Source organism: Xenopus laevis, chromosome 1S (genome assembly GCF_017654675.1).
Source record: "Xenopus laevis strain J_2021 chromosome 1S, Xenopus_laevis_v10.1, whole genome shotgun sequence".
NCBI lineage: Eukaryota > Metazoa > Chordata > Amphibia > Anura > Pipidae > Xenopus > Xenopus laevis.
In genome coordinates, this window is record NC_054372.1 from 62985431 (window position 1) to 63006294 (window position 20864).

General features: G+C 40.3%; 1 protein-coding gene across 2 annotated transcripts in view; it reads left to right on the forward strand.

Annotated features, from left to right (window-relative positions):
* LOC121399314 (cell wall protein IFF6-like) overlaps positions 1 to 20864 on the forward strand; it is a 55063-nt gene that overhangs the window by 24054 nt on the left and 10145 nt on the right. For both annotated transcript variants that reach the window (XM_041579673.1, XM_041579674.1), the window contains 2 exons: positions 15761 to 15868; positions 18559 to 18636. In XM_041579673.1, the coding sequence (XP_041435607.1) occupies positions 15761 to 15868; positions 18559 to 18636 (186 nt within the window). The remainder of the gene's footprint in view (positions 1 to 15760; positions 15869 to 18558; positions 18637 to 20864) is intronic.

Here is a 20864-nt window from a genome sequence, read left to right on the forward strand (position 1 = left end):
TTCAAGCATCGTGTATTTTCCTTGGAGTGCTGTCAACTATTGCATTTTTGTATTTTTGACCTACGGACTAGCACCCAGGTTTTTCTTACTATTATAGGAGTGCGTTCCATTCTGCTTGCTATATATATATATATATTGTGGGGAATAGCTCAAAGCAGCCGGTAGGGCTCAGGTAAAACAGTTCTTACAGAGGAGACAGGAGGCTTAGGTTTGCAACAAAAGTGAAACAGGCTCCTGCCTGGGGTTTTATTGTTCAAACCGGACAACTTAAACAGGCACAATTTCCGTGCTAAACAGTCAAATAATAATGTAAACCTCACCGGTTTGCAGTGTTACAGTCCATAGGAAAGTTCCTTGCGGTGGTAACAAACATTTGCCATTTGGAGTTGCAGTCAAACACACAGTTTGTTTCACAAAACACTTCACAGCGTGTGTTCAGAGGTTCTCTCTGACTCCCAGTACAACACACACCCACTCCCCGCAAGGCTCCCTTAAACAGCCCCACCTGCGGACTAATTGGGCAGCATACTGAACTATATCCTTGCTCCAGGGTCCTAACCTGTCTTACCCTGGAGATTTAAAGGAGCCAATACCTCAGGCTGGGTGCTATATACCTCCCATCATATACAGGCAGCCTATTGGGACATAGCTCTTTGTCACATACCTCCCCCCTCTGTTCGAACCCGGGGTTTCGGACACCATTAGCCACCATACAGTGGACCCTTGACAAGGCATCTGCATTACCTTGCAGTTTGCCTGCTCGGTGTTCCACTGTAAAATTGAAATTCTGCAAGGAAAGGAACCAACGTGTGACCCTTGCATTTCTTTCTTTTGCCTGTGACATCCAGGTTAAGGGAGAGTGGTCCGTAATGAGCACAAACTGGCGGCCCAGAAGGTAGTACCGCAAAGCTTCCAGTGCCCATTTAATTGCTAAGCACTCCCGCTCAACAATACTATAATTTTTTTCTGCAGGGGTCAACTTCCTGCTCAAGTAGACCACTGGATGCTCTTCTTCCCCAACTAACTGTGACAATACCGCACCTAATCCAACACCAGAGGCATCAGTTTGCACAACAAATTTCTCTTTGAAGTCTGGTGCGACCAACACTGGATCTTGGCATAAAACCACTTTCAAATCATGGAATGCCTCCTCTGCCTCTGGACCCCACTTAATCATTGTGGACCCTTTCCCTTTGGTCAGGTCGGTCAAAGGAGCAGCCCTGCTTGCAAAATTTGGAATGAACCTACGATAATAGCCCACCATACCAAGAAAAGTACGAACCTGCTTTTTAGTGAGTGGCTGGGGCCAGTCTTTAATTGCCTCCACCTTGTTCACTTGAGGCTTGATAACACCTCTCCCTATAGTGTACCCCAGATAACGGGCTTCTTCCAAACCTAGGGCACATTTCTTGGGATTTGCCGTCAGGCCTGCTTCTCTAATGGAATTTAGGACGGCCTGTACTCTGGGGAGGTGACTTTGCCAATCCCTGCTAAAAATGACCACGTCATCCAAATAAGCAGAGGCAAAATGTTGATGAGGTCTAAGAATTTGGTCCATCATTCTTTGAAACGTGGCTGGGGCCCCCTGGAGGCCAAATGGCATACGAACATACTGGAAGAGCCCTTGTGGGGTAGAAAAGGCTGTTTTCTCCCTAGCTGTTTCTGACATTGGTACCTGCCAATACCCTCTAGTTAGGTCAAGAGTTGTTATGTACCTAGCAGGACCTAGTCGTTCAATCAACTCGTCAACCCTTGGCATAGGGTAAGCATCAAACTTTGAGACTTCATTTACCTTCCTGAAGTCATTGCAAAATCGTATAGACCCATCTGGTTTAGGAACAAGCACAATGGGACTATTCCACTCACTTACAGACTTCTCAATTACCCCCAAATCCAGCATCCTCTGCACTTCCTCGTCGACTGCCTGTCTACGGGCCTCTGGGATCCGATAGGGCTTAAGGCGGACCCGAACCTGAGGATCAGTAATGACATCATGTTTTATCAAATTTGTACAACCTGGTATGTCAGAAAACACCTCAGTGTTTCTTTGCAGAAACTCCCTGACTTCTTGCTTTTGTGGCTCTGACAAGGTTTCAGCTATTTTCACCTTTTGTATACCGTCCTGGGTAGGAGGAAGGGGTTGAATTATAGCCGTGAGGACTTCTCTGTCCTTCCAGGGTTTTATTAAGTTTACGTGGTAAAGCTGTTCTTTCTTCCTTTTATTTGGTTGGTAAACTTTATAGTTCACCTCACCTATTTTCTCGATTATTTCATACGGGCCCTGCCACTTAGCCAGGAACTTGCTCTCAACTGTTGGGACAAGAACCAATACTCGGTCCCCAGGGTTGAAAGTTCGAACCTTAGCTGAACGGTTGTAAACCCGACTCTGGGCCTTCTGTGCTTGCTGCATGTGTTCCCTGACTATGGGCATGACTGCAGCAATTCTATCCTGCATGAGGGTAACATGTTCCACCACACTCTTATGGGGTGTTACCTCTTGCTCCCAGGTCTCTTTTGCTACATCCAAGAGACCCCTGGGATGACGACCATACAATAGCTCAAAGGGCGAAAAACCTGTGGATGACTGGGGCACCTCTCTAATGGCGAACATAAGGTATGGCAGGAGACAGTCCCAATCCCTCCCATCCTTATCTACCACCTTCTTTAACATGTTTTTCAGGGTTTTGTTAAAGCGCTCTACCAACCCATCAGTCTGGGGGTGATAAACAGAAGTTCTTAACTGTTTAATTTTCAAGAGCTTACATAGTTCCTTCATAACCCGAGACATAAAGGGTGTACCCTGGTCTGTGAGGACTTCTTTAGGAATGCCAGTGCGGGTAAACATATAGAACAGCTCTTTAGCAATATTTTTGGAGGCTGTGTTTCTTAAAGGGACTGCCTCAGGATACCGCGTAGCATAATCCATAATTACGAGAATATACTGATGGCCCCGAGCTGACTTAACCAGTGGCCCTACCAAGTCCATTGCAATTCTTTCAAATGGGACCTCAATGATAGGCAATGGCACTAGAGGGCTACGGAAGTGAGGTACCGGGGCAGACAGTTGGCATTCTGGGCAAGAGTCACAATACCCCTTCACCTCCGCAAATATACCGGGCCAATAAAACCTTTGTAAAATTCGCTGTTGGGTTTTCTCCTGACGTAGGTGACCACCCAGGGGGTGAGTGTGGGCCAGGTCCAAGACCATTCGCCTATAGGGCTGGGGCACTAACAACTGCTCTACCACCCCCCCTTGGACTTTGTCAACCCGATACAGTAAATCTTGACTGACAGAAAAATGAGGGAATACACTCTCAGCCCCAGGTTCCTGAGGTTCACCATTAATTACCTTAACATTTTCCCAGGCCCTATTCAGGGTAGGGTCCCTCATTTGGGCTGTTCCAAAGTTAACCCGAGAGACCTCCAAGTCTGGCATATCGGATGCTTCGGAGGGCTCCAAGGGCAACTCTGTTTCACCTGCTAGTACCTCTAGGGGAAAATTATCTGCTTCAAGCATGGTCTCCCCTTCAGTTACTACCTCTGAGTTAGGTTTACAAACCCCTGGTGCATCCTTAGGAATGCCTTTCTCAGACCCCTGTGGAGAACCTTCCTTTCCCCAGAGCTTCCAAAAGAGGGGAAAGTCTCGTCCCAAAATTACACTATGCATCAAAACAGAGGAAACACCCACTTCATGACATGCAGTACCAGTAACAGTTTCAAATGTCACTATAGCAGTGGGATAACTTTTACAGTCTCCATGAATACAGAGCACCCCAAGATTACGTTCATTAACTTGGTCTGGGCTTACCAAACTGGCGTGCACCATTGTGACTAAGCTCCCGGAATCCAACAGAGCTTGAACAGACTTTCCACCCACCTTTACCACCGCCATATGCAAGTCAGTGTCTGCGGTGCACGCAGGGTGAGCAAACAACGACACCTGCTGAGCCGAGTGACAATCCATGGGCTCTGCAGGTAGTGGGCACCGGGCAGCAACATGACCCCACTCATTACATCGCCAGCATTGCACTTGGCCTCGACCCTTGGTTGGAGGGGACAGCTGAGTTTTGTCAGCTCCTTTAGACCATTCTATAGCCTTTTGGTCAGCCCCAGTATCCTGAGGCAACGAATCATTGGCTTTTCCTGGGGACCTTGCAGATGGATGTTTTGTGGCTGGCTTGCGGTGTTGTGGAAACGATCCTAAGTTGTCCTCAGCGGCAATATAACGTTCCACCATTTCCACCAGGTGATCGGCTGTCTGGGGATCTGCATGACTCACCCATCTCCTCAAGGATGGCGGAAGAGCTCTCAGAAAGCGATCCATAGTGACCCTTTCCACGACTTGAGGAGCTGACAGAGATTCTGGCTGCAGCCACTTTTTCACAAGATGAATTAAGTCATACATCTGGGCACGGGGAGACCTCTCTTGCTGGTATGACCACTTGTGCACCCGTTGAGCTCGCACGGCTGAGGTGACACCCAAGCGGTGGAGTATCTCCGTTTTTAACTTGTCATAGTCTTTGGCATCGGCTATGGTCAAATCAAAGTATGCCTTTTGCGAATCCCCAGTCAGAAAAGGCGCTACCAGACCTGCCCACTGGGACTTGGGCCAAGACTCCCTCTCGGCAGTCCTTTCAAAAGTATGCAGATATGCCTCAACATCATCATGTGGCGTCATCTTTTGCAGAAAACGACTGGCCTTAATGGAGCTATCTGTGTTAGGGGCCCCACTCGACACATTGGACCCCAGTGCAATCATCTGCTGTACCACATCCGTCAAGAGTTGTCGATCAGCCTCAACCGCTTTTGCTAATGCTGTCAGTTGAGCTGCAAGCAAACAATTAGTCTCTTGCTGGGTGGCCATACTCTGCCTCTGGATGGTATTGGTCTCTTGCTGGGCAGCATTTGCCTCCTGCTGACTAGCATTGACTTTGGCCAGCTGCAACACAAGTTCCTCCATGTTGTTGAACTACAACTCCCACAGTCTGCAGCAGATAGCACTGCCCTTTTAACAATGGTTGTCCTATTATGCTCACTGTCTCTCTGTTGCCCGCATCCGAAACACCATTTGTGGGGAATAGCTCAAAGCAGCCGGTAGGGCTCAGGTAAAACAGTTCTTACAGAGGAGACAGGAGGCTTAGGTTTGCAACAAAAGTGAAACAGGCTCCTGCCTGGGGTTTTATTGTTCAAACCGGACAACTTAAACAGGCACAATTTCCGTGCTAAACAGTCAAATAATAATGTAAACCTCACCGGTTTGCAGTGTTACAGTCCATAGGAAAGTTCCTTGCGGTGGTAACAAACATTTGCCATTTGGAGTTGCAGTCAAACACACAGTTTGTTTCACAAAACACTTCACAGCGTGTGTTCAGAGGTTCTCTCTGACTCCCAGTACAACACACACCCACTCCCCGCCAGGCTCCCTTAAACAGCCCCACCTGCGGACTAATTGGGCAGCATACTGAACTATATCCTTGCTCCAGGGTCCTAACCTGTCTTACCCTGGAGATTTAAAGGAGCCAATACCTCAGGCTGGGTGCTATATACCTCCCATCATATACAGGCAGCCTATTGGGACATAGCTCTTTGTCACAATATATATATATATATATATATATATATATATATATATATATATATATATATATATATATATATATATATATATATATATATATATATATATATATATATATATACTGAACCACAATATCACTTTTGGGACACAGAAGTGATAGTCATGGTCAATGCTGTTTATATTCTCAAGCAATTATGGAGTTTGTTTTTAGGTAATTGTCTTCATAAAATGTAACACTGATAAAACTGTTGAAGACTCCTGCGTTCTCTGTAACAATGCTGCTCATTCCTGTACACATGTTTTTCAGGCAACTTCCATACCACACCATTCGCTAAAAGCTTTTAGAAACAGACCATATATATGGCTGCATAAATGGCACAGGTTTTGCTATTTAAATAATTGGCAGAGAATGCTGGATCTTACAGTTGTTTGTGCGGCTTGTACTAAGGGCACCTATTGTTGTATTTGGGGTGACTTTTTCTAGTGTATTTTGTTGCTTTGGTATTATTATTTATTTTACTGAGCACTAATAAAACAAACTGATTTCATCTTGCATAACAGCAGTACACATCAGTCACTGCACTTGTCCTTACGCCATTGTTCACCATACACCAACATGTATTTTATGGAGTTTCGGATCTCCAGTATTTGATAACGGTAAAAGTGAAAATTTTAAGTTATTTCACCAAAAGTGAAAATTCCACTCAACATCAATCATTTACTTACAGGAGAATATAACAAGTTTTGGAGAACTCAGTGGTGAAAATTCTCTTTGCATTGGCGACAATTCCCATCTCTTCTCCAGGTGGAATTTCTCCAATTTACTGTTTAGAGCACAAGAACGATTTCTGCAGGTACAGGCTGCCCTTATAAAGATAGAAAAGCCACCCCATCCAAGCTAATTTTCCATATACTGCACCTTATTTCTTCAAAGTGATACATTTTTTAGTTACATTATTTCTTCTTTTTTGCACTTTGCAACCTACATTGCCACGGGTCTCTGGGCGGTGGAGGTACATAGACATCCCCACTCCTGCCCTATACCTCTAACTTTTGGGTCATTCAGGCACATATGTTAGAGGGGGAGTCACAGCTTTCTTTGCTTCAAGACTGAATGCAAAGACCTGTGGCAGACAGTGGAGACAGTGAGCAAAGTGCAAAATAATGGCTGATTGTGGCCATCTCTTGCACTTTGCACACTGCGTTTCCATAAGTAAATGACCCCTATAGTCCCTTCCCCACTAATTAGCAGTCTTCAATGGTGAGGGTATAAAGGTATTTACACTGGCCTTCCTCACTTTAAGAAGTGCATACTATTGTCCCTAAACTCTGATTCTTTCTTGTGTGACTTCATCACAGCAATAAAATGGGGAACAGCCCATTTCTGAACTTCCGGTATTAGTGTTGTTTTGTTATCATTTGAACGCTGTTTTACCATGCTGGCCAGTAAAATAAAATGCAATACTTGATTCTTAATATCAGTTAATTAATACCATATGCCAATTAACTATGAATTGTGTAGGAAGATAACAGAGTTTGGAAAGGTAGTACTTTAATCAGAAAAAGTAACATCCTTATTTGCTGCTTCATTAATAAGTGCTAAATATAACCTGAAACTATATCATTTAATTAAAACAATGGAAATACTCCTTTTCTTTTTATCATATCTTATGATTAGGTTTATGCTATGTGCATTATGATTCCAACAGTAATGATGGGAAAATTCTGGGACAGATCACATTATACTGTAGTTAAAGAGAGTGAGTGTGATAAATGGTAAATGTGTAGCTTGAAAATATATCTGCCCAATGCTTTGTGTAGGATCACTTTCACTTGCATACTCATAGTGATTAAAGGCTATTATAATTGGAAACCACTCATAGTAATTCTTGACTTTTTTCTCCAAAACTGATTGCAAAAAAAGCGACTGCAGCGAAATACATATAAAATGGTCCTAACCCTAAATCGCTGTACGTTTTCATAAATAGTTTATATTTTCAACAGCATAAAAATAAATTGCTGCTAAATATTGTCGTCATTTAGCGAACACAAATGAAGCGACGGTAGGGATTGCCAGTTGAGTGCATCCTTGCCTGCATACTGTTAACTTGAGCAGAAAAACCTAGTATAATTAGGGCTACAAAAGAAAAATAAACTATTTATCTAATTGGATAATTTGTTATCTTAACCAATGTCATTCAGCGATTTTGCTTTCCATTTGACTTCCCAAAAGGCAACGTTGCTGTGTTTCATTATGTTGGCAGTTATTATGCCTCAATTACAAAAGGAGCTGTGATCTTGTGTGTCCTACTTTCCGAGCGAATTGCAATAGCACGTCAACAACTTCAAGAAGGATTTTCATTTGAAATTCTGTGGTGCAATAACGCTTTAAAACGAACATATAGAAAAGAACTATAAAAAATGCGCAGAGTATAATTTGTATGGAAAAGTACATGTAATTATAAGGTTACAAAGAGCTTTGTTTACTTCATTGATTATGGAAATAGTCATGACTGTAGGCTTGTGTTTTTTTTTCTTGATGGACCAGAGTGACTGAAAACCACCTCACTGTGTTTGATATTTATTTAAGATAGCTTTGTGAGTTAATAACAACCAATAGTTTTAGAATTATGATTTGTTCTTTTGCTGCTACTGTCAAGAAAAATCAGTATCCATTTTTTATATATGTTGATAGATAATTAATAGGCAAACATGATGCATACAGGTCATTATATACAGCTATGGGTTTATGTCGGCACCAAGGTCATGGTAGGATACCCCACATGTTTTACTTCTATTATGAGATGGCTGAAAACTATTACCAGAGCCATCTATGTGCCCCTAGATATTTTATGGCGAATGTCAATTTTGTAACAAGCCAAGTGACACTATGGGGCAGATTCACTAACGAGCAAATTTTCGCCAGCGTCAGCTTCGCACCCCTCGCACCACTTCCCCAGGCACAAATGTGCTACGAATATGATAATTCGCTAAAATGTGAAGTTTTGTCCCGGGGGCGTCGAATGCTGGTGAAGAGTCGCCAGCATTACTTCGGCTGTGTGAGCATTTCATAGCGAAGATACGCTAGCGTTCTTTTATGCCTACCAAAAATTCGCTAGTGGTCTTGCACCTAGGGGAATTTGCATAGGGTGGGAAATTTAAAGTTGTATGGACGTCTTTATTATAAATATTGTTGCAAATGCTTGAAGTTACTACTTTTTATTACACATGTCCAGGCAACCTTAATAAAGACAAGAGAGTTAATATAATGCCCTACACATAAGCCCACTGTAAAATTAATGTTCCATATGTTATAAAATGTGTGGAGAAAACCGGTTATCCAAAAAGGTAATTTAGGACTTTTGCAGCCAATCCCGCTTAAAAAAAGGAAAAGTCGCCAGCATTTTTTGGCACACAAGATATGATGTAAGTGACAGAAGATTGAACAAGATCTAGCTTCATTTTAGCACTTTGCCTGATCTGAGGTGGCAAAGTCAACTCTGCGGAGTAACGATCGTTCGCCAGAGCGAAAAGTCACCTGGCGATAGAATGCGAATGAACACTAGCGACGGTCCCATTCGCTAGTGAATTGGCGCCTGCGCCAGTTAGTATATTGTCCCTGCGGGTGGCAACGCTGGAGAAAAGTCGCTAGCGTTAGCCACTTTGCCCTTTAGTGAGTCTGTCCCTATGTCATTGCCTTTAATACCAATGACAGTATTACAAACTCTAATTGAGATTTCTTGGTGGAAGGGGGGGCAGTTAGTTGCTTTCTTTGGCCAATCCATAATGTAATTCAAAGAGATTTTTCTATTTGGGCTTAGTGGTTGCCTGGATACACTGCTTCATTAATAACTGCATTCTGTAAACTGACATCACAAATGAGCATTACTGAAGCATTTATTCAACCCTTACCTCAATAACATTATCACCCTGTTGGCATATCTATATTTATCATTATCTATTAGCATAAAAATGGAGAACTGGGTAAATGTAAAACAGTGTCAGTATGTTAATTTATACAGTATATAATTTATATATATATATAGTACAATTATGTGTTATTGCAATTGCAGGTGGTTAATTAATGTTTATTGTGATAGGTTTGGGTTATTGACAAGTTGTTTTATTTTGCAGAATTGGGAGGTGGGGGGTTGGGTAAGAAAAAGCATTAAATAGTTAAAAGTGTCATGTACTGTATATACAGTCCTGTTAAAGTATATAGTACCCTTAAAGTGGTGGTTCACCTTTCAGTATGTTATAGAATGGCTAATTCTAAGCACATTTACAATTTGTCTTAATTTTTTCTTTGTTATAGTTTTCATATTATTTGCTTTTTTCTTCTTCTGACTGTTTCCGGCTTTTAAATAGAAATAATTGACCCCATCTATAAACACATGTACTGCAAGGCTACAAATGTATTGTTATTGCTACTTTTTATTACTCATCTTTCTATTCAGGCCTCTCCTATTCATATTCCAGTCTCTTATTCATATCAATACATTCTATAGTTCATATTACCCTAGCAACCAAATTTCTGAAATTACACCCCGCTGATAAACATTTTCCTATGATTGTCATTGACAAATACAGAACTGAGTCATGGAATGTCATGGAATTTATTAAAAGATCTGAATATAAAAAGTGTGAACAAAAAAAGCACCAAACGATGCACTAAAAAATACGAATACCTCTAAAACCTGTAAAAAAATTTTTAGACAGTTCCTCAAGAAAAAAAATTGGAAAAATCTTAAAAAGGTCTGATTTGATTAAAAGTGGTCCAATAAGATGCAGTAATAGGATTTCCTTTGTAAGAATATATGCTTTTTAAAGCACATCTAAAGTTATGATTGCATTGTTAATACTTTGCATTTACAGACTTGCACACATATAGCTGCCTTTTTTGTAAGGTAAGAATACTTTAAAAGCCCTGAGATAGAGAAGTATTTTACCCTGAAAACAACACATTTCATATATGTAATAGATTAATTGGAGGTAAAAATCACCTGCGGCATGGCACTCGCAGCGCTTCTTTTTCTGAAGTTGCCTCACGAGGAAACTTTGGACGACTTCGGAAAACGAAGCGCAGCGAGTGACATGCTGCAGGCAGGGCCAGATTTGTCCTCTGCGTGCTTCCAACGTTGCCCCCTGCCCACCCCTCGGATCGCGTGCATGCGCATCTGTTTTGTTCACAGCCAGAGCACTGGGACAGGACACAGAGTCCCTAGTGCTCCGGCTCGGCATAAATTTAAGTGCGGCTGGGCAGCATGCCGCCCCTGAGCTTCTGCCACCCTAGGCCCGTGCCTATACGGCCTCGCCGCAAATCCAGGCCTGGCCACAGATGATTTTTCATTTTAACAGGCGGAAGACAGGGGAAAGCAGTTTGGGAGATTAGTTGCCTAGAAGAAGAGGCGATTAGTTGCCGGGCGACTAAATCCCCCCGAATCTCCATGTGTGACCTTACCCTTAAATGTATTTGTAGCAACATGTGGCAGCTTCTTATTTTCCTGTGTGGCATATGCCTTAACTCAACTTGTTGTTGAATATTAACAAGAGTAAGAATATGTCAACAAAAAACATGTTTTGGGGTTGTTATATTGTATCTACCAAAGTATTGCAGTAAAGCTTACCCATTCGGTTTCAGACAACCCTACACAGGGGTATCTATTACTTAGTTGCCAACAGCAGAATTAACTAGAGGTTATTAGGCATCTATAGTCTGGGAAAGATGATCTGGTTAACACATTGCTAATGAATGTTAGGCCTCCACTCCAGCCCCTATAGTACCAGACACCCCAGCAGTCCCTATGCCTCAAGTCTCTCTCTATAATCCTTATTACCAATACGTAAAATGCACTGAAATATTCAACAAACGTTTTCCAAAGAATAATGATGGAAAGAGCTGGAGTATACGTTAAATTATAGCATCACCTAGTGGCCACTTTATATATAGATTACTGCCCATTATTTGGGTTTTGCTACAAAGACCAACAAAAATCATAATCCAGGAACATAAATGAACAAAAACGGTGCAAAATACAATCCATTTTATTCTATCATACCCAAATAGGTTGGTATAAAAAAGGTGCAGATTTTCGACTGCATATTGCTGTAGCGCTACAACCACCCAAAAATTTCTACTGTCATGCAGATACTGATCTGGTCCCGTATTGCACTTTAAGAAGTAATATTTCCTTGCTTTGTTATCCAATTAAAAATGTTGCATTTTGACAGTGTTTTGCTTTCACAGAACGCAGTGATTTTAGTTTAAAGGGGAACTCCAAGTTAATTCCAAGCAAGCAGCTTTCCAATATACATTTATGCGACATTTTTAGAGTATTGATCCTGGGGCCCCACCGGTCCAGATCCACTTTCCTTGTCTCCACGGAAGGCGGATATAGGAGGGTTGCCTGTGCGAAGGGAACGGGAGCCCAGGGAAGATGTGTAAGGATCCCCATGGGCCCAGACCCCCCAGTCCAACACTGATTTTAACAATTTAATAGTCAAAGCCAAAAAATTTAGGGCTCTCTGCAATGGGCAACAATATGTAAAAATGACTAGATTGTAATGTACTAGATTGTATGTAGACTATGGTTATAATTAACCTAGAATAATATTAGTGTTATCATTTTCAAGACAGAATTTCTTAAAGTTCTCAGTCCCAAATAACAAGGGAAAAAAGACTTCTTAGGACTTTTCCAAAAAAAAAACAAAATCTGTCTTACAAACTATAAAATATTTCTCTTCTTTTTTATCATTACTGGTATTTGACAAAACTGGCAGGTCATTTGACATCCCCGTGACACTTTTCATTTAGACGCAGCAAAGTGCCATGACAGTGGATGACAGCAAGGACTAAACTGAATGCTTGGCAGGACAGAAGCCAGTGGACTTTATCGAGGATTCTGATTTCGCTTATAAATGACAGATCTGAGCTGTTGGAGAACAGCCCAAAAGATATGAAAGAATACACACACAAAACAGAGAATTTTTTTGCACATCATATGTATTTTGTTTGCAGATGAATCCTTATACGTCTTTAAAGCCTCTGTTCAGTATCTCAGATAAAAGATAATCAGACAAAATCAATAAGGATTCTAGAAACAGCAGTTGTATAATGTAGAATTGATTTGCTGCCAGGGATTCGGTTAGAACAGAAGGAGCCCAAGGCAATGCAGAGAGGCTGAATACCACAGCCTGAGAAAAATAATCGTGTTTTCTGATTTGTTACTGTATATATATATTTCAAATTACTTACATTCTCTGTATAACTTTGTGGCCCCATTTGATTGATCTGCTAACAGGGTATCTACCAAGGGAAGGTGAGGGCAGGCATTGCTGGAAGGCTTTACCTCAACAATTGTATTGCTACCTAGCACTCAATTGCTTTTGCAATCAATGGACATTTTTATTTCATTTTCAGCCAGGTAAGATTCGCCTGGGTAAAAACTACTCAGCTGACTTCATAATAGAAACTTTTAGAGACTTACATGATGCAATTACAATGCATAGTACCATTGACAGGTTTCTGCCCTGATTTTGGTTATTGCAGACTATACCCTTTAATTTTGGTTGTACACCAATGGTAGTTTAATTGACCTAGGCACAGTACTAGCACAGGTGCAAGCAAGATTGATCACCTATGCAATCCATGGCCTATGCTTCATCCACGGCAGGGAATCCAGGCAATTAATATGTTGTAGCACCTGTCTATTTTATCGCATATGAATATCTGAATATTTAATTTGACAGTTGATATTTGATTTGACAATTAATCCGAAAATATTTTTTACAGCACTTTTCTCCCTATGTATGCTGAGACACCAGGAGATTAATGGACAAATGTAATAAAATTTGGTAATGGAAAAAATATCTGCAATGCGAAAAGTTATGCCTTTGCAAAAACAAATTTTCCTTTGCGCAAATTTAATATAGGTTTTGCAAACCCGGAAACTGTTTATCGACCTCTTCTGACAGTGGAAGAAGGTTTACGCCAGTTCGTAATGAATGCAATAAAACTCCAAAACATTACAACATCTTCAAGCACTTCTTAAAGGTGCGCAATTAAAATGTGCAATGCAATAGCAGTTTAAAGAAGAATATTACATTGCGAAATGAGAATTTTTATGAATTGTTTTTCTCTTTCCAACTTTTATTACATTCCCCCATTAGTGAATTGTCTAGGGTCACAAGGAGTTGACACGGAGAATCAAATCCTAAACCAAAGGCTCATCACTTAACCTCTAGGTCAGAGATCCCCAACCAGTGGTTTATAAGCAACATGTTACTCAACAACCCTTTGATGTTGCTCTTTGTGACCTCAAAATAGGTGCCCATTTTAAAATTTCTTGAAATGAAGACAAGTTTTGAAAGCATAAAAACACAGTTTTACTCCAAGCAGGGCATCCTTCTGGGCTGGTAACCACATACAGTTACCAAATAACCAATCACAGCCCTGATGTAGCATCGCCAAGGAATTTTTTTCATGATTGTGTGGCTCACCAACACTTTTACATCTGTATGTTGCCCATGAGTAAAAAAGGTTTGGGATCCGTGCTCTAGGCCAACTCAATAACCCCAGACCTACTTAGCACAGCCATGGTGGATGAATTGGTTTGTAACCTTCATTCATTTGAGGTTATACGACAATAGGACGTCCACAAGTGCATTGAGCAAAGTGTGATTTCTAGTGCACTTATGTCGTTTATATATTTTCCCACAATGCAGTGTTTTCCCCCCAAGAATTCCAGCATCGTTGCGGTTGCAACGCGTAATGTGTTTGGCACAGATGCACTGTATCCACTGCAAATATCTGAAAAAATTAAAGGAGAATTAAACCCCCCTGCAGCTGGGGGCACCCGTTTGCCCCCTCCACTGGTACCCTTCCCTAATTCCTCCCCACATGGTGTTGTACTGGAATGGGTGTCCCCTCTGGAGACACCAACCTGTATATGTGGAATAGTGCAGCAGAGCTCAGGGGCACCATGTTTGCTAGCTTTGGTATCTTCCAGATCCTCTTCTTTCTCATCTTTAATTTATGGAGCTTTCCAGCTCTAACTGGGCAAGCACCAAAAGTTGAAGTATCGGCACTCACTTAACGACAATGCCGAAGCTGGTGAACATGGCTCCCCTGTGCTCCACTGTGCTGTTCTGCATGTGTGTGTTGGTGTTGCTAGAGGGGACACTTGTTCTGCTGTGTCTGAATTCGGACAGATTTCCAATGTTTCGGTGTGCAAGTGACATCTGTGCCCAATTCTTCTTCTGATCAGCTAATGGTAGCTTCAGGGTTTCTCTGCACCAATAGGCACTGGCCAAGCGCAACTATATGGATGCACAAGGAACGCATTTTGATGAGTGTGTTTTTATGTGCAACTGACTGCGATTAAATTGTGGGGACTTGCGGGCATAAAAGAGCCCTAATATGTACTTTAAGAGAATTGCTTTGGAACTATGACAATAAGGTATTTAAGGATATCAGCAATGGTTTGCCTTCTGTATTCTTCTAAAATATAAGCTACAGTGTATTTTGTGTCAAGAGGTTTTTGCTAGCAGCAGCTAAATGCATAAACTTGCATTTGTGTATGTGTTCTTCTGTTTACATATGAAGTGATTTGTTGACAGGACACAGAAACATTGAAACCTCAGTAGTTTATGTACCAGATTATGCAGAATACACTTTCTCACTTTCCATTTGTGAAAACTCCATTTTTATGGTAGCAGCCAATTGCATCTGAAATTTCAGCGATATATGTTGTGGCAACAGTTATGTTATTTGGGATGTCTTTGGCTTTTCATTGGTTTATATAGTGATGCATCAGGTAGTTTTAAAGCATCCACATTGTATGTGGGAATTAGAAGGAATTTAGAGAGGTCAAAGGGGTTATAGCATTATCAAATTTAGCAAACCAGAAGTTGTCTGTTAGTTATATTCACTTCTATTGATTCCTCTAGAGATTAAGGCCAAAGCAACCAGCCTTGGTCTCACTGGGTTGTTTCATAACAAAGTGATCTCAGGTACAGGTGTCATTTTGTAAATCAAAAGGTTGTATTTAACTTCTAGCCTGTGACATACCCATTCTCCACCTTTCACCTGATCTTGTCTGTTTGTAACTGGCTTACTCAGCTTTTTGGACTCTAGTGAGGGTCACCTGATTCTATGTTCACTAATAATATGTGTTGTTTCAGGTATAAGCAGCACGCCTTCAGAGGGCAACTCAGAATTTAAAGGAACAACTCAGAAAACAGGAAATACTTCTCTTGGTTTGAATGACAAATCAGTTCTAAGGGAAAATGGTAGGTAAACAATGTTGTATAATATAATTCTGTATAGAAAGTACACTCACCAGTCACTATTTGTAAATAATTAGTACCAACAGTACATTTCTCTTGATTTTGAAAAAAAACAACCATGTGAGCACAGAGGTAAGTACTAAATTGCAGTGGTGTCTGTATGACCCTACAACTGGCTGTGTGCCCTGGCCTAATAATTTGTGTTTTTTGATGTCAAAACACTATTTATATAGTGAAAAATGTGCCCCCTATTGTATCTCTGTTATGTGACGCACCATTTATATAGTGTATAAGCTACCCCCAATTTAAAAAAAATATATATTTTAAGTCACCGAGGATTTCCATGACCATATTAAAGCACGAAATCCAAAATCGCTGTAGCACGCTGTTCATTTTAGTGAATGCAAAAGGTTATTTTATTGGCTCATTGTAGACTTCAAAACATGGCAATGTTATGGGCCACACAGGATCCTTTATCAAGGCTTGATAAAGGTCCCTGTGTGGCCTGAAACGTTGCCATGTTTTGAAGTCTACAATGAGCCAATAAAATCACCTTTTGCATTCACTAAAATGAACAGTGTGAAACAGCTATTTTGGATTTTGGTGTAGATTACTCTGACCCTGAGCAGGGGGTCTTATATGATGTCTAGCACCTGACACTGAAAAGGTTGATTGAGCAACAGGTGGAGCACTCTACTCCTGTGTGGAATATAAAAGAACACGGCCGACTCGGAGATTAGTTCTAATATCCTCATGTTTTACAAAAAGGGGTACTTTATTTATTATAATGCAGTGAGTCATGTGAAAAAAGTGACATCACTAAGCTCCGTTTATAACTGATGACATCACTAAGAGCCATTTTTAAGGATATAATTGGCAGGATATTCCTGGCTTTTGTGTGTTATAAGTAGAGTTATAGGAGTTATAGGAGTTTACATAGAAATATGCCCAAATGGTATATTACTGTATATATAATAAGTTAGGTATTAAAAATATCATATATACCATATTATAACATGTGCTAGAAACATATACAGGTATGGGATCCATTATTCAGAAACCCCATTATCCAGAAAGCTCTGAATTACAGAAAGGCCTTCTCCCATATCCTTCATTTTATCTCTGTAATAATAAAACAGTACCTTGTACTTGATTAAATCTAAGTTATACTTAATCTTTATTGGAAGCAGAACCAGCCTATTGGATCTATTTAATATTTACATGATTTTTTAGTAGACCTTTATGAAGATCCAAATAATGGAAAGATGCATTGTCCAGAAACCCTCAGGTGCCAAGCAGTCTGGATAACAGGTCCCATACCTATACCTGCTATATGCAGATGTTTCATGTATTTTCACTCAGTTACTCAAGGGTGCAATGCCATATTTTTGTATACATAGATCATTCCTTGTCTCTAAGTAAGATTAGTGACTGCAACACCAGAAGAGGACATCCCAGAATTAGTCACTGCTGCAGAACATTCATCCAGGATATTTGGGATGTCACTGTGATTAGATTTAATCAATAACATGAGAAATAACATGCCACCCACGAGTTAAATCGAATGGAATGTTTCCTAATGTATCTCAAAGCTCAATAGGTAGATTGCTCACACCAACAAATCAGAAATATTGAAAGGTAACTAGGATTAAAACAGACTCTGTGTGAGAAGCTAAAAGAGTACTTTCCCCATAGAACTATTTTGCAGCACTTTCCCTGCACAAGAAACAAATCTAAGAAAGTATCATGTTAAACTAACAGCCTCCATCTATGATTATTATCCTCACTTTAAAAGTGTCAGTAAAGTAGATTCATAGGCAAAATCAGTGCATTCTAAAGACTGCAACAGATTTATTGTGGTCCTTATTTGTTCTTTTCTTTTATCATTGTCTAGACCCTCAGCTATTGCGCTTCTATTCTGACATTCTAACAACTACCTATTAACTAGAAAAAACAAACAAACACGAAAGCATGAAGACCAATTGTACATTTTACAACTGTTTGAATCATAGTAATGTTAAGGTTGATATGCTCTGCTACGAGAATAAAATGATCACTTTCAACAGTGACAAGTGTGTTTTCACTGGTGCTTGATTATAGTTACTGTTAGTGCTGATTTTGAGTGTAGCCTTTGGCTCCCTTATAATAGATTATATCTGATTGGTATCTGCAGATGCTGCAGTGAATATAAAAAGTGTTTTGCAAACAAAATTGCAATAAAAATGAGTGAATGTTTTTCCCTCTGTTTTCTGCCTAATTATTACTGTATGTGTATATGTGTATATTTCCCCTTGTTGCTATAAGCCTGTCTACAGCAACTGCATATGGAACCGAGTGAGAACATCTTTTGTGGTTCAGTTTTCCTTTTCACTGTAAACACACAGTGCCTTAAGGGAGGTATTGGACAATTGTATCTAAAACCAGGGGGCACTAATGTACCAACATGGACTGAGCAAAATAAAACATGGGCACTGATCAGTAGTTCTGCAATAAGTTGCTGAACACTTTTATCAAAACTTTACTTTACTAATGATTGGTTCAGTCAGGGCCTCCCTCTACAGTAAGAGAAAATATGGAGTGAAATGCACTGGTGCTGGGAGGATGTACATAAAAGGTCCTTGGATTGCAGAAAAGTAAAGGATCTGGCTATATAGCAATTACTAGCATCTTATATTTGTTTTCATTGAATACAGGAGAGAATTCCACAACTAAGCCTTCAGAAAATGACCAAACTTTAAAAGAGATGGAGCAGTCATCAATAAAGCTTACAGGTGGGTAATAATTATTACTGCACCCTATTTATAAACTGCTTATGCTATATGTTTTAAAAATCTGTAATACCATCCTACTTTCCACAACAGTGGGCTCATATACCAACCACAGGGTGCCCTTTATTGGATTGCCCCTGATGCCTTAAAGTGGGTCTATCACCTACACATAAAAAGCTGTATAATAAAAGTCATTTGCACATTAAACATGGAACCCAAACTATTTTTAATTAAAGCATCCATACCTGTTTTAAAGGTGTTTAAATATCTGAGCTGTCAATCAAATGTTACCTGCCCCGTCTCTATGCCTGAGGCATAGGGGTGGAGCAATCAATTACTTTCACTTTTCATTCAGCACTTACTAGATGTCACTGCTCCCCCCACATTCCTCCTCCCTCCTCACACTCTATAATTGTGTAGGGCACTGTGCATGGGCATTAGGTCCCCCATTCTGGTGCATTCACAAGATTTTAAAGTTTATACACAACTTGTCTTAATAATATTGTCTACAAAATGGCTCCTGCCTGCTTGATGTGATTGTGTAATTTCAAGACTGAAGAAAACAAAATGAAAATAATAAATGTAGTGTAAATTGTATTTTGCTCAACTAACATGATAGAAAATAATTTGGAATTATTACTTAGGGTGGCAGGTCCCCTTTAAAGGAATAGTTCAGTGGAAACATAAAAACTGGGTAAATAGATAAGCTGTGCAAAATGAAAACTGTTGCTAATATAGTTAGTTAGCCAAAAATGTAATGTATAAAGGCTGGAGTGACTGGATGTCTAACAGAACAGAACACTACTTCCTGCTTTTCAGCTCTCTAACTCAGTGACTATAAGTGATTATAAGGGGGGTCACATGGGACATAACTGTTCAGTGAGTTTGCAACTGATCCTCAGCATTCAGCTCAGATTCAAAAGCAACAGATATGACCCATGTGGCCTCCTGCAAGTTACGTTTTGTTTAATCGCTTCTACTGATGGGCGGAATCGCTGAATTTCGCCACAAAAATGACGGCCATAGACTGAAATGGGTGAAAAAAATCGTTGCGCACAAAAAAAATTGACACCCATAGACTTCAATACATTTTTGGGAATTTTCTTAGTTTCGCAAACTTTCGTCAGATTCACCCACCACTAATCGCTTCTACTGCACTAGACCACTAAAAAGTTAACTTGGATTGGTTGCTATTCATTAATTGACATAGGTAAACTGTTCAGGGTCATACTGGGGGCCATAACTCTAGTTCCCCTGCCGCGCGCCGCATCTGTGCACATGCGCACACACAGTGTTTTTGTTGTGACCAGCCCAAAGATGGGAGATTGCGGCAGGAACATTTGTACAGGGAGTTGATCTGGGCCATTGGGTGCCCATTGGGTTTTTTTCCATGTGTCCTGCTGGTCCAGTTTGAGCCTTAATCCGTTCATGTTTTCTATAACCACAGTAATGAAATGCTATCTGAAATATGGTGTTTTCTTTGAAACATGAGTCTACCAGTAAATATGGGCCACTGAATTATAAGGAACATTTCTTTTTTTCTCAAATTACATAGTTTTGATTAAAAGGCGTGAAACATTTAGGGGCCCATTTACTAAGGGTCAAAGTGAATTTACAAATTCAAAAACTTCGAATTTTGAAGTCATTTTTGGGTACTCCAACCATCGAATAGGCAAAAATTCGATTTGAATTGGCCAAAATTCAATTCGAATTGAAAATACTTCACAAATTCGACCATTTGAAGATTGAAGTACTGTCTCTTTAAAAAACTTCGACTTCGACACTTCGCCATCTTAAACCTGCCGAATTGCTGTTTAGCCTAAGGGGGAACCTCCTATAACCTACATGAGCCGTTGGCTAAGTTTTGAGAAGTCGAAGGCTTTTTGTAAAATCTTACGATTCAAATGATTGAAACGATTCAAAGGATTTCATCGTGCGATTTTAATTTTAAGGAAAAAACCTTTCGACTTCGACTATCTTACTACACCTATTCGATGGTCGAATTTCGAATTTTTTTCACTTCGAAATTAGACCCTTGATAAATCTGCCCCTAAGTATAGTAAAATATATAATAATAAATTCCAATACCATACATATTGGAACGTATTCCATGCATTCATGAAACAAAATATTAGTAAAATAATACTTGGCCTGGACCGGTTTAAAGGGGTGGGCCACCTTTAAATGAATTTTTAGTATGTTATAGAATGACCAATTCTTAGCAACTTCAA